We start from the raw sequence: 15,581 nt of genomic DNA, 5'->3' as shown, positions 1-15,581 counted from the left end.
ATACATTTGTATGTTTTAAACCTTGCCCCATTGAGATCCACTGGAAGATCGTGCAATGATTTGTTGTTTCAGGCCTATCTTGCCTCAAAACGATGCAGAGAAACTAGTCCATGCATTTGTTACTTCTAGGCTGGATTATTGTAACTCTTTATTATCAGGCAGTACCAAGAAGTCAATCAAGTCGCTTCAGCTGATTCAAAATGCTGCGGCTCGTGTACTAACCAGAGTTAGGAAAAGGGACCACATTACTCCTGTTCTGGCTGCCTTACACTGGCTCCCTATAGAACACAGGATAGAATTTAAAATTCTTCTTCTCGCCTACAAAGCCCTTAATGGGCAGGCGCCATCTTACCTTAAAGAACTCATTATACCCTACTGTCCTACTAGGGCATTGCGTTCCAAGAATGCAGGGTTGTTGGTTGTTCCTAGAATCTCTAAAAGTACAATGGGAGCCAGAGCCTTTTCTTATCAAGCTCCACATTTGTGGAATCAGCTTCCAGTTTGTGTTCGGGCGGCAGACACCCTATCCGTTTTTAAGAGTGCGCTTAAGCCCTTCCTTTGTGATAAAGCTTATAGTTAGGGCTGATTAGATTCAGCCCCTAGTTTTGCTGATATAGGCTTAGTTTGTCGGGGGACATCTTACTTCTTCCTTCTCTCTGTCTATACCCGTGTACTCTCATGTTCCGATTAACCCAGCTTCCCCAAATGTCTTTCTTTTTGGTGTCTATATACGCCGGGATCCGGAGTCATGGATGATCCTGCGGTCCTGTGTCCTGGATCGCGAGCCCTGGATCGCGAGTCGTGGCTGTGGTCCTGGATCATCGGTCCTGGATGGACATCCTCGTGGATTCATCTTCCTATTATACACACATGCATTTCCAAACATTTGGACTACCTATGTTGCAAATGTATTATCTTTTCAATTTACACACGGCATCTATTGCACGTCTGTCCGTCCTGGGAGAGGGATCCCTCCTCTGTTGCTCTCCCTGAGGTTTCTCCCATTTTTCCCTTTAACTGGGTTTTCTTCGGAAGTTTTTCCTTGTACGATGTGAGGGTCTAAGGACAGAGGGTGTCGTATTGTCATACTGATATTCTGTACACACTGTGAAGTCCACTGAGACAAATGTAACATTTGTGATATTGGGCTATATAAATAAACATTGATTGATTGATTGATTGATTGATTGATTGATTGATTGATTGATTGATTGTTTCTGATCTCCAGTATCTGAGCATTTTAGTTTCTCATCCTACTCCAGTCAATTTGTCATCCACATCTTTATCATTCTAGCAATTGTGTTGGATGTACACGTATTGATGGATTTATTTAGAGTTTTGTTCCTACATTTCTCATCTTTTGCACCCTATTACCCTAATCTTGCCACTTTGACCTACTTTTCCACTCGTTGCGTTCCCCAGGCGTCTCAGGACCCACTCACATCTCAAGAGAATTATTTATATTGCCCAGGTCTGGGACCAGTCTAATTTGTGTGGAACTATAGAATACACAAACCTCAGGTCTGACATTTCTGTTGCTGAAGGCAGGCAAACTGTGAGCGCTGCTGAGAGATGGAGAATAAAACATGGCGCTGCAATGGCCTTTGATCTTCCTTTCCCTCCTTTTCTCTTGTTCAAAGGCCCAGTGGAGGGGTCCAGCTGATGGGGGGTGCAGGGGCCCCGTCTCTCCACCACCAACAGGCACCGGGGTGGCTGACCAGCACATTATTTATTTTGTTCTGCGTGAGAGCAAGAAAGACGCAGAGAGAATTTTCTTTGGAGTTTTCTTTCATGCTGGGTAATCGCAGAAAGACATATTCACACGCATGCATTAATATGCAAGTCCTCAGTTGGTTTAAAGTAAGCTTATATTCAATGAATTCCTCCACATCTTTGCAAGAGAGGGGCATGTTATACTTAAATGATCCCACCTGAAAGACATTTGTTACCTTTATATGAAATTCCTCGCAATAAATGCTTCTATTTTTGGTTGTTTATAATATATCTCATGTTGTGGTGCATACATACAAGTAAAACAAAAATTAAATACACAGATAGAGAACTAGAAAATATAAAAATAATGATAATAATATAATAAAAATATAGTAAAATATAACAGTATATACATAGGAATGGAATAAAATATAATAAAATATGGAATAATATGGCCTTATTTCGACATAAAATACCATGTTTTTCTTTTGCATTTTTTCGAAATGATTGTTTTCAACATAATTTACTGTTGTATTTTTACTATATTTTGTATTTTAAATATTTTTCTAGTTCTCTATCTGTGTTTTTATTAATTTTTTTACTTTTATATATGCACCACGACACCAAGTCAAATTCCTCGTACGTATACCTGGTAATAAACCTGTTTCTGATTCGGTTTGTGCTGGAATTAAATATATTATAAACAACCAAAAATAGAAGGATTTATTGAGAGGAAACATCACTGTTAATCTTCTCCTTCCAAGAGTTTGACACGAAGCCATCATTCTAGAAATGACAGAGTCTCTGGATATGGGGCCCTCTGTGTCAGGGCAATCTGTTGATGATGCATTATGATAAGAATTGAGTGAAGTGGCTCTTTACTGCCAAGGGCTTCCAGAGGGGCCCCGACCAACACCAGTAATCAACCAAGGTCGAGATTGGGCCCCCGATAGAAGAGGGTCCCTGATTGCTCATAAGCAGCCCCCGGCAGCCGCCATTTAAGACACTCTTCCTGATTTTGATTGACAGCTGGTCAATCCAAATCAACTTCCTGTCGCAGCTGCTATCAGGGCTGGGGTTTACATCATATCTCTATGTTATCAGCTAAAAGAATGTGATACACCAGCTGCTTTTTGCTATAATATCACTAAAATCTCTATAGGAACTATCTTTTTTATAAAGCTCACAAAACAAACAGCTTTAGGGGAAACAGAGGAGAGCTGTTTTTGAGTTTCAACTGTGTAACTGTGGCTAAACGACCTCTAAAGTTTTGTTTCTGAGTTTCAGATATACATTTTTAAAGCACAACAGTTTAAAGTAAGAATCTATATCTTCACATCAGATATCAGCCTTCAAGATATTTGTTTCTCAATGTTAATGCAGATAAAATGCAGTTATAAATGTTTATTCTTCGTTTCCCAGTGAATGGTTGACTTAATGCTAAATATGCTATTGGTCAACCCCCTTTGTTAAGTGACTTATATGTAGATTTTTTGGGGGTATTTTTGTATCTTAATCTTCATTTTTGGTTTAAGATTCAACAAAGATTATATCTTGATTATCTATAATGTATTGCATAAAATGTTAATGCCCATGTAATTCTTGTCTTCAGTCATGAGGTAAGTGCCTTCTTACTAAACCTTTTAAATACTCTGTAAATCTACACTAGTCTCAAGATTGTTTGCAATAATTTATTTTAATTCTATATATTGCACCTATTTCATTCCATGTCTTTTCATTCAGCCCTTTTCCTCTATTGTTATGTGTTTGTGACCACGTGGCATCCCAATTAGTTTTCTACTTTGTGAACCTCTGCCTTTTCAAAGTTAAATGTACCTAGCTAGCATTAGCGAGCATAAGCTCTAGTTGTTATTGTAGCATTGAAATTGCGCAAAGGTGCATTTTATTCCTTACTCAAAAAACCTTTTGTCTGTAAGAAAGATATGTTTCTTCTCCAAAATGTTAAATATTCTGGCATTCAACTATTAAAAAAAGAGGACAATGTTTATTTATGTTCAGGTCTCAAGGCGTTTCTTTTACACATGACTCGATTTAGAAAGTTTTATCAAGCAACATCATTTGGTGAAAATGCTGTCCAACTCCACTTCCTTGCTCTTTAAAGCTCTTACATGTGTGGTATTGAATTAGCGATGCAAGAGGATATCATGTGAATGTATTTCTTCGTGTTAATTGCATCATAATGAGCACACTGTGACCCTGGTTACTCCTGACTCACACTTAAACATTCTCAGAAGTCTTGTTTTTGCCAGGTTCAAAGCATTGGAAACTGTGTCAATACCTGTAAGGAGATGGCATATCCACCAGGAGACAATGCATAACAAGTTCATTGCAATTTCTTTCATCACTGTGAATCATACTCTGTATTCATAAACCTCTGAGCTGTCGAGACGCGGAGACCGCACTGTGACAAAAGTCGACTACTTTAGAACCCACATCTTGGTCGTGGTGGGTCATCAACTGAGCGGATTGTGCACGCTTCAAAACAGTTATTACTCGAATATTACTTCGACATGCTACAGTATATTATGACTTTTCTGTCATTTTTAAACGACATACTATACTACGCCTGGTTTCTACACACTATACCGTGCCTTATTTAGACAGAAAATACCATGTTTTCTTGTTATATTTCAACATACTAATATGTCATTTCTTCTGATATTTTCGACATAATACACCAAGTTTCTTTCTGATATTTTAGACAAACTATACTATGTACTTGTTTCAGAACATTTCAACATACTATATGTCAATATAGACACTTTATTACAATTCTATATACATGTAGTGTATACAAAAAAAGCCTTGTTGAACATTAGTGGAGTATAAACAGTTGTAGTTAAAGGTAACATTCAATGTAAATATGCATGTAAGGTATAGTTAAATAGTACTTTTTTGGGGGGTAATTAACTTGATAAAGGGCTGATATCAATGAGAGCAAACATACATATATATATTAAATAAGAAGAAATAATCTATTAAGAAAACATTTTAAGACTTTTTTGACTTTTTTCTTTGGAAGTATGTTCCAGTGAGGACTTCCAATACTTCCACACTGAGCACGTGTCTTTGTCCGGGGAGTTGCTGTATTTGAATGCACTTCCTTGGACTTTCAACTACAAAAGCCTCATCAAAAAGAGATATAAAAGACAACAAATAAATCCCCCTCCCTCTCTAGTTGTTTGAACATGCCCAGCAATAGGCACCATTATCTTTCTTGTTTTCTAAATCATTGATGAATCCTCTTTGATTCCGGTTTAAGTTTATCAGAGGTAAACTTTATTTCTACTGGGTCACATGGAATGAAACAAATCCCTTCAGTCTTTTAAGTAACTGAATGTCAATTTTATTTTCAGCAAAAAGGATAAAAAACATCATTTGCACAATTCTGCCTCTTCAAAATAAATATAATACATAATTGGTTGTACATGTTGGCACCCAATCATAACATAATTAGTTTAAGCTGGAAAAACAACATAGCACACTGTGTCCTTTCACCATTATTTAACAAACAACCAAGTTGATTTTCATTTCTGAATGACAATATATGCTGGACTCTGCAAACTACAGAAGCAAAATGCAGTTACTTACAAAGTTCATCTAGATAAGGACTGTTCCTTAACAATTCTTTTTTCTGGAGTCTAGGTGGCATGAACCTCGCTATTCAAGCACAACAAGGACGGATCCTTCCACAAGATTTCTCATGTAGAAGGCCCCGCCCCCCCGACTCGTATAAAAGCAGAACAACCAATGTTGACATTTTAGAGCTCAGAAATCATACATTGGGACTTATAGAAGGCGGTAGACTCAGACAAACACTACATTGCAACATCTGCTAGATGTATTGTTAGGAGAATAAAATAAATTATTCTTTCCTCTTCCCCCCAGTGAAGACATCAACCGACATGTCATTCTTTTGATTACTTTGCACAACTTACAGTATGTCTTCCATCGAGTGTTTGTTTATTCTGTACGAGTGCAGCTACGCTTCTCATATAGTGTCGAGAGGTATGAATAATGTTGAAAATATTTATGAAAAACAGCTTCTCATTACACTGATCCCCCAACCAAAGAAAAGAAGAAAAAGAAAATAAAGCCCACGGAAATTGTTGTCAAATTTCAAATGAACAGTCAAGTGACTGCTGATTAGCCGCCAGGGACACAGTATTTCATGAGAAACTTCAATGTTTGTTTTTTTTTAGCACAAAGAGAGCAAAGGAATGCATCAAAGCAGAAGAGTGCTGGGCCCGTGCCCATCGCTGGAATGAAAGGACAGGTGCCTCCCCGTAAAAATGTTCCAACATGTATGCAGTCAATGGTTGGACTGGAGCCTAAAATCTGCAACCTTTAATGTCTTTTGAACACAAGGTCTCCTCCTCAGTCAAGCCACTTTTGAAGTCTGTGTCCAAACTCACCATGGCACGCTTTTGAAGAATCCACACAAGGAGGTAAACAAACCAAAACAACCTTTGATGTCAAAGTGTTTCTCTTTCAATCTCTCTTGTGTTGAATCTTTTTCCTCCAATGCACTAAGGCAGACAAAATCATTTTTCTCTGACAATAAATTACATTTTTTTTTTTTTTTTTTTTATACTTCGAGAAATGTTAAGAGAGACATTGAGGGGCTATGAGAAGACACTGGTGCCGTCGCTGTTGCCGTACAGGTCGGCCAGCTTTTTGAACCGCGGCCCCAGTTGCTCAGATAGTCATAGTTCTGATCCGAGTCTGTACTTAGAGACTCCAAGGAGCTTAGTGACTCCGCCACAGAGCCGCTGCCTTCAAAAGCATACGTCTGTAACGAGTCATAGGGGGGGGCCGACGGGTCCACGTCAGCATCTTTGAGTCGCTCCCAAATAAACTCTCGAAACACCACGTTGTCCGGCAGGGCCTTATAGGGCGGGCGAGCGGTTGATGGGTAGTGAAAGAAGGTGGGGGTGTCCGGTGTGACGTCCCGCCTCACGTTGGGGTCCCTGATGATGTTCAGGTTGCGGAGGGTAACCATGTCGAAGGCCTCAGTGTCCTCCTCGCCCCCCCCCTCGTCGTCGTAGCGCACAATGTTCTCCCTGATGTCCCGCTCCTCCTCGAGGATCAGGGGCTCCTTCCTCCTGCGACGCATCGTCACTATCAGCAGCACCATCACTGCGGAGAAGAGGAGAAGACATGTCTGAGTCAATATTCAGTGACTCTTCTGTGCCCAGTCAGCGGAAAATATGCAGGGATATGGAACTTTTCTAAGAGCTGGAAACAGTGTGACAGCAACCAGGGGTGATTTAAGCCAGGGGGGATGGCAGAGTGATATGATATACAAAATAACTTTTACAGTACACTATATATATGATAGGTATAAATTCACTATCTTTTGAATATATGTATACATATTTACATTAAAGCAAAAGATTAAAGCTAAAATATACATGCCAAAGTAATGTATAAATGGTTAAAAAGGAGAAATGGTGGACAATTGTATCTAAGAGTAATAGATAAATGTCTCACATGTTATTTATATCATAGTTTAATTTGTATTAATGTATTATATGAATTGAATGAATTTGTGTTCCTTGTTAAAACCTGATAAAAGACCTTGTTGTTCTTGCTTATGTTCGAAATGTAGCAGTTTGTTTATATGTTTGTATTTGTGTATAGATGTTGCAACTATACAGAGCTTTAGCAATACAACTATGGTCACGCTATTGAATTGAACTGATAAATGGTTGAAATAGTAAGATAACATAAATGGATAAAAGTTTCAAATTGTGGGCTAGAAATGTTCTCCTTTTATATAATTGACAGTGAAAAAAGACCCCGTTTAAAACCAAATGAGCACATTAGAAACATGGCAGTGGTGTCAGTGAAGGTGTTTTTGACTTCAGATGCCTGGGCTATGGGGAGGACACAAAGTTGGGAGAACCACTGCACTATGAATACAATTAAACTAAACAAAACTAAACCTGCAATGTATCATATTGCGCTCCTCTGAGGTTTCCCCCACCTACATTTCACTTCAAGACTCCAACAAAGTGGAATGTGTGTCCCTGTGAGATCCTACAGAGCCCCTCCTCCAGCCCCCGCTCCCTCTCCCATACATTGCTGCTGAAAATAACTCTACGCCCAAGCAAACTGGCAAATGTCTAATGATCCTCTATCCATCAACGTCAAGCTGGTGCCAGTGAAATATCGCTCCGTGGGCCCATATTTATTTTTTCCTTTCTCCACGTCTAGCTGTTGCAGGCTGAGGAGAAGGTGGCCGAGGAACCAAATCCAAACCCCACTACACACCCTCTAATGAGGGAGCAAATGGAAAGGATGGAATGGAGGAAAATGTCACATGGAAAGGCAGCAGGAGATGAATGGTTGGCTGTTTGGCGACCCTACAACAATACTCAGTAAGGTCCCTGCAGTTTAATAACAACTGCTAATATCTGTGAAAACGTATTTAGAGCCGAACGCCAAACATTTCTGTGTTTCCTTTTAATTTTCAGGAACTCTAAATTCTATTCCATTCAGTAGGGCTTCACCAAAGTGAATTACAGAGTGGCACATTGAAATAGAATATTCTCAGTGCTATCCAGCAAAGCTCTTTAGGGTTTAATGCCTAGAAGGCAGTCACGATGCTTCACAGACTGGAAGCGGGCCAACATCCAATCACGTCGTACGAGGAGGAGCAGGTTGATGGCCGGGCATACAAATAGTGAGTTTGTGTCAGGTACTGTACCGAGGGTCCTATAAGAAATTATTTCCAGCTCCAGACAGTTGAGCAAACACGAGCAAAGATACGCCTCTTCATAACACATGCTCTACACTAAATGAAAAGCAGAAGCAAAGGAGATCCATTTTGAGGTACAAAGGCTTTCTGCAGTAATTGAATTGTTTAAATGATCTACCAGGCTGAATCGATACAGAACAAGGTGAGTTTTCTGTGCTGCCCTTTTCGTACCAGCATGCATCACTTTCTCATTAGAGCGTTTCTTTTTTTTTTCAAATGCTGTGTGGTTCTGGTAAAACTGGGACTGATTATTCTCTCTTTATGTCTCAGTGCTGCAGTTTAATTTCTGAGAGATGTATCAAATAACAACTGTCTGTAGGGAGGGAGAATGTATGTACAGTATGTGTTTCCTACGGTGGCCCTGAAGTGCAAGACACCACAGCATTTCAGAAAACACAACAGCAAATTGCAGAAAACACAACAGCATTTCAATTTCAGAAAACACCACAGCATTTCCGAAAACCCAGCAGCATTTCAGAAAACACCGCAGCATTTCAGAAAACACCGCAGCATTTCAGAAAACACCGCAGCATTTCAGAAAACACAACAGCATTTCAGAAAACACCGCAGCAAACACCACAGCATTTCAGAAAACACAACAGCATTTCACATTGGACGGAAAGGGTATTCCTTTGGGAGAACACTTCTTGTTTGTCATTGGACAGAGCCAGCCAGAGAAGCACTGCTGTGATTGGTTGTTTTTGCTGCCAGTCAAGAAATGACGCTTCGTGATTGGTCACCACCCGACAACATGTCCCAACCGTCCCAACACATCAGCCATTAGCTGTTAGCACACACTCAGAGCTCACAGCTCCTCATATCTGTTCAAAAACTGGACAAAAGTTAAAGATATACAAAACACAGACTGTCTATGTCATGGCGAATACAGTCGCTGCTTTATTTATGTCTGTATGACGTTGTTGTGAGTGTGGATGGAGCAGCTACAGGTTAGCTTAGCCTGGTAAGGTTGAAAAGTTATTCATTCCTGCTTTAAGTTTTCAGGGGCTTAAAGCACACAGTGGTAAATGAGGTCCAACAGGATATAAAACAATTATCAAGTGAATCAAACTCCTTGGCTAAAATCACTGACAAAAAGTATTCTTAATCAAACTATCAATAGGATAAATGTGTAAGCTGATATTGAAAAAAGAATGTTCTGCTGGTGATTCAGAGCCCTTTATGTGACGGCGCGGAGTGGGCGGCTACAGTTTAGCTGCTGATTAACTGCTTGATTTAATAGCAGATTAATCGACCAGCTGTTCAGCATCCGCTTTACATAAGAACAGCATGGGTCCTTTTCATGGCCAACATATAAACCAAGGTGGACATAATTTGTTTGAGTATATATTAGAGTAATAGTTTTAATTATAAAAAGTAACTGCAATCATGCTGCATTTTTAGGAAGACTCTAACCATTTGTTTTAACCTACATTTGAATATGGCTTTTAAATTGGGTTAACTTTCAATTCTCACTAGTATCGTTGTCCATGTTTTACTGTACTTTTTGCGTTTTGCTTTTATTGTACATGTTATTTATTTTATGAATTGTTTTATTTGAACCTATTTTAATTTCTTGTCAGCTTTAATTCAAGGGAATTTCATTAGGATCACTTTAGATGTTTTATTTTGTTCTGTATTTATTGTAATATTGTTGCCATGAAAGGTGCTATACCAATAAAGTGTATTATTATTATTTGAAAAGCAAAGTAAACACTTGGTATTGGATTTATTCTCAATTATTTAATTTATTGATCTCTAAAAAGTCAGAAAAGGTGAAACATGTCTAAAGAGCACAATGTGATTTCTTAAACATTTATTTTTTAGTGTGACAACAAAACAAAATCAGCTGTTCCTCATATTTAAAAAGGGGAAACAAAACTGTAACCAGGTAACATGTAGCTCTCTGTTTCAGTTTTAACTCTAGCTGACTTGCTGACTTTGTAGCTATATGAGAACAAAGAAAAGAAATGGAGGACGGCTGGAAAGAAAATAAAGGTGTCTGTCTAGACACCTGCAGAGGTCTCAGGCGCCCTCATCAACAAGACAGATTTCACTCTCCTCCATGGATGACATTGCCACATTCTGCAACCCAGCATGATGAAGGGCATAGAAACAATCAGAATCTGCAAACACAAATCCTCCACGTTATTGGCTTCTGTATCAGTCGACTGTATGTTTTCTGCATGATTCAAACAGCTTTTATGGTTCCTTTGTTGCTGATGTTATCTGTCACACTGTTATTTCTGTGTCTGTCTTTATTACACTGAACACAAATATAAATGCAACACTTTTGGTTTTGCTCCCATTTTTCATGAGATGAACTCAAAGATCTAAAACATTTTCTATAAACACAAAATAACCATTTCTCTCAAATATTGTTCACAAATCTGAACAAATCTGTGATAGTGAGTACTTCTCCTTTGCCGAGATAATCCATCCCACCTCACAGGTGGATATATCAAGATGCTGATTAGACAGCATGATTATTGCACAGGTGTGCCTTAGGCTGGTCACAATAAAAGGCCACTCTGAAACGTGCAGTTTTGCTTTATTGGGGGGGGGTCCGAAAACCAGTCAGTGTCTGGTGTGACCACCATTTGCCTCACGCAGTGCAACACATCTCCTTCGCATAGAGTTGATCAGGTTGTTGATTGTGGTCTGTGGAATGTTGGTCCACTCCTCTTCAATGGCTGTGCGAAGTTGCTGGATATTGGCAGGAACTGGAACACGCTGTCGTATACGCCGATCCAGAGCATCCCAAACATGCTCAATGGGTGACATGTTCGGTGAGTATGCTGGACATGCAAGAACTGGGATGTTTTCAGCCTCCAGGCATTGTGTACAGATCCTTGCAACATGGGGCCGTGCATTATCATGCTGCAACATGAGGTGATGGTCGTGGATGAATGGCACAACAATGGGCCTCAGGATCTCGTCACGGTATCTCTGTGCATTCACAATGCCATCAATAAAATGCACCTGTGTTCATCGTCCATAACATACGCCTGCCCATACCATAACTCCACCACCACCATGGGCCACTCGATTCACAACATTGACATCAGAAAACCGCTCACCCACACGACGCCACACACGCTGTCTGCCATCTGTCCTGAACAGTGAAAACCGGGATTCATCCGTGAAGAGAACACCTCTCCAACGTGCCAGACGCCATCGAATGTGAGCATTTGCCCACTCAAGTCATTTACAACGACGAACCGGAGTCAGGTCGAGACCCCGATGAGGACGACGAGCATGCAGATGAGCTTCCCTGTAGGGTTGGGTATCGTTTGAATTTCCACGATTCCGATTCCGATTCCGATTCTACTTTTCGATTCCGGTTCTTAACGGTTCTCGATTCCGATTCTTTGAGGGGCAGGGTAAAAAAATGATACATGCTTCTTCCACCAAAAAAATTACATTTATTTGAGAAACTTTTACACAGGTTAGTTTAAAGTAATATTCACATTAATCAGTCTGTTTATATTCACTGCTATGTAACTTTAACCTGAGAACCACTGAAGCTGCAACAGTCCAACTTTTAAAAACAGTTCTTGTTGAGAAAAACAAGCATATTTGCCTCTCAGGCATACCGGGAAGAAATGTTTGAACATTTTGAAGTAAAATGCTTCAATCTGGTGCACACGCAGAATTACTAGAGACTAGATCTAGGGGGTACAACTCTAAACACCCATATGAAAAAGATCAGTTTACATTTTAATAATTAAATAACAAATAGCCTACATGTAATGCATTTTATTTTTGTTGTTCATTCATATCTTATTTTACTATTTTATTTATGCATATCTTTTTATCTCTCCAGTTTAAAACGATATGTCTGGTTTACTGTCCTATAGTATACATTGGAATGATTTCAAACCTGTTTTATCCCAATAATTATAAAGGAGAGCCTTGGAAATATGTGTTTACATCAATTGTGATCAAAACGTTTGAGACCCACTGAGATAACTTAGACTAAAGTGAACTATCTAAACACTCAGAGTCCTTTACCTCACTGAGCTGAAGTTATCAGCCTCTCAGTCAGACTGGAGAGGACTCTCCCTCCACATCATTGAAGAAACATCTTCTTCTTCCGTAAGAGCAGCTAGCACCAGATGCTAATAACAACAGCGCCGGTTCCAGTGCACCCTCCCTTTCTCCCTCGCTCACGCGCACTTTGGCTGTGAGCTGCGGTTGCCAGATAAGCCAACATCCCCCATTTTCATCACTTGCAGCGCCCATCGTACAGGGCAAATGAAAAGTGTAACCGGGGTGAAAAGGGTGTTACATTTACTTAATTATGAATGTTGTTACATCAAGGTCGAAAATTAGGATGAGCCCCAACGGTCAAAACATTTATTTTTTCTCCCAGAGCTGTCAGCGCAGCGCCTCCACAGATCTGGCGCCCAAGGCGAACATTTATCATGCCAGTGCGACGGGCCGGCCCTGGTCTCAGGTTACACTGTAGGAAATGTAGATACAACGCTACATTTCCCGCCCCGCCGCAGTCATGCAGCAGGCTACGGAGAGCTGCGAGAAACAGTTCCTCAGGAATCGAAAAGCGGAACCGAAATTCACATTTCTAAATGATACCGTTGGAATCGAAATGTTGGAACCGGTTCCGAACCGGAACCGGTTCTCGGTACCCAACCCTACTTCCCTGAGACGGTTTCTGACAGTTTGTGCAGAAATTCTTTGGTTATGCAAACCGATTGTTGCAGCAGCTGTCCGAGTGGCTGGTCTCAGACGATCTTGGAGGTGAACATGCTGGATGTGGAGGTCCTGGGCTGGTGTGGTTACACGTGGTCTGCGGTTGTGAGGCCGGTTGGATGTACCGCCAAATTCTCTGAAACGCCTTTGGAGACGGCTTATGGTAGAGAAATGAACATTCAATTCACGGGCAACAGCTCTGGTGGACATTCCTGCTGTCAGCATGCCAATTTCACGCTCCCTCAAAACTTGCGACATCTGTGACATTGTGCTGTGTGATAAAACTGAACATTTCAGAGTGGCCTTTTATTGTGGCCAGCCTAAGGCACACCTGTGCAATAATCATGCTGTCGAATCAGCATCTTGATATGCCACACCTGTGAGGTGGGATGGATTATCTCGGCAAAGGAGAAATGCTCACTATCACAGATTTTTTCAGATTTGTGAACAATATTTGAGAGAAATGGTTATTTTGTGTATATAGAAAATGTTTTAGATCTTTGAGTTCATCTCATGAAAAATGGGAGCAAAAACAAAAGTGTTGCATCTATATTTTTGTTCAGTGTATATGCTTCTTGTTCATTTGTTCTATGAATCCTTCTGCAAGCTGTTAGCATGTCTTCCTCTAAATTCCCTTACAAGAGGCCTTTTAAGCTTCTGCCAAGCCGTCATTATAAAGACAAATCTGCTCTTAATTGATTTCAAGCTCATTTCCTTTTCTTCTTTTATTTGAACCAAGTCAACCAGTGTGATTCCAAATAATAACGCAGTTTAAACACACATTTGCAGGTTACAATGTGCACAGCGAAGCTTGGAGATCTGATCTGGGAAAATAAATGGTCTTGTGTCTGAATAGAGACCCATAAATAGACGCATACAGAGGGGATAACTAGAGACAGAGAGTAAGAGATTGATCTGGTAAGCAATACTCAGACGGAAAGAAGTGTCTGGATATTCTGACTGCTACATCATAATGTCCTAATTGGCCCACTGGAGGATTGAGCCATAGAAACAATTGTAACAAGATAATGATCATCTCAGTAGTTCCAATATTTGACTATCATTAAAAAATGTTTTTATACGACATTTACAAAGGGAAAAAAAACTGTAGTTGTATCGAAGCATTTTCAGGAATATAACTGCTAGGAGTAGAGGACAAGCTCTGTAATTAAATCTAAAAATATCAACGTATGATTAATGACCACTTAGCTTATGAGTACGTAGAGCCAGAGCTAATGTGCACGCACCTCTGCTTTACAGGCAGGCAGGTGGAGACCGCTCACTTTCCCCACTGTTAGGATTGAGGCTCTCAGACACAACTGATGACACCTCAGAAGAGTGGAGGGTGGCACGCTGAAGAGCCTTCCACTCACAGCCTTCTATTGTAGTTATTAGACTGATGACGGGCAACTAGAATCAGTGCTGCTCTCACCTGATCACACAGAGAGACTGAAAAAAAGTGATTTAAGAGTGTGTGCTTGAGTATTTCCATTTTAGCCTTCTTCAAACGTCACTACATTTCTGAGGTAAAGGTACTTTTTACTTCACTATGTATTTGGCTTGTTTAGTTACATTATAGAATATGTTATAATACAATACATGACACTATATAATACGCTTAGCTACCCAGCAGTGTTTAAAGTCATTGAAATTAGCTTCACGTTTAGCAGTTCCAACATTAAAGTGATGAAGCCTATTATTTTTAAAACTCATTTTAGGTACTTTTACTTCTGGTACTTTAATGATAAGTGGAAAGGAAGGTACTTTGATGATTTAGTACTTTTGATTTGTGCAATTTGAAATGCAGGACCGTTTTAATAGATGATGTTTCAACAGAGGCTGTGGTACTTTAACTAAAGTAAAAGCTCTGAGGAAGTATTCTGGTCTTGTTCAGCTCAAAGGACGACAGAAGCCCGGGTTTTATTCCGTCTGGTGTCTCATTCAAAACAATACAATTACATGCAATCACAGTCCAATTGCTATCTACAGATTGAAAGATGTCTTGATGGAAGAGCATCAAGGAAGATTGGAATAAGGACCGCTTTTAATACAAGGGAAGATGGAAAGAGGGAAGAATATGCACATAGAGGAAAAAGAAAAGAGGCTGATACAATTGAGCAACGCAGGATGATGAGGACAGCTGAGGACACACACACACACACACACACACACACACACACACACACACACACACACACACACACACACACACACACACACACACACACACACACACACACACACACACACACACACACACACACACACACACACACACACACACACACACACACACACACACACACACACACACACACACACAGAGAGACAAGGCGACTCAGAGGTATATTAAACTGGGGGCCATTAGTTCTAA

At 40.0% G+C, this 15,581-nt stretch overlaps 1 protein-coding gene across 1 annotated transcript in view; it reads right to left on the bottom strand.

Annotated features, from left to right (window-relative positions):
• Positions 1 to 5,535: 5,535 nt before the first annotated feature.
• The window catches only part of LOC117465457 (cadherin-7-like), a 112,353-nt gene continuing 102,307 nt past the window's right edge, over positions 5,536 to 15,581 (bottom strand). Inside the window, 2 exon segments of the mRNA XM_034108258.2 lie at positions 5,536 to 6,421; positions 6,424 to 6,873. Coding sequence (XP_033964149.1) covers positions 6,360 to 6,421; positions 6,424 to 6,873 — 512 coding nt within the window. The 3' untranslated portion in view covers positions 5,536 to 6,359.

The sequence above is a fragment of the Pseudochaenichthys georgianus genome, chromosome 20 (genome assembly GCF_902827115.2).
Source record: "Pseudochaenichthys georgianus chromosome 20, fPseGeo1.2, whole genome shotgun sequence".
NCBI classification, from domain to species: Eukaryota; Metazoa; Chordata; class Actinopteri; order Perciformes; family Channichthyidae; genus Pseudochaenichthys; species Pseudochaenichthys georgianus.
Note: the sequence above shows the minus strand (reverse complement) of the source record. Positions and strands in the feature narration are given on the sequence as shown.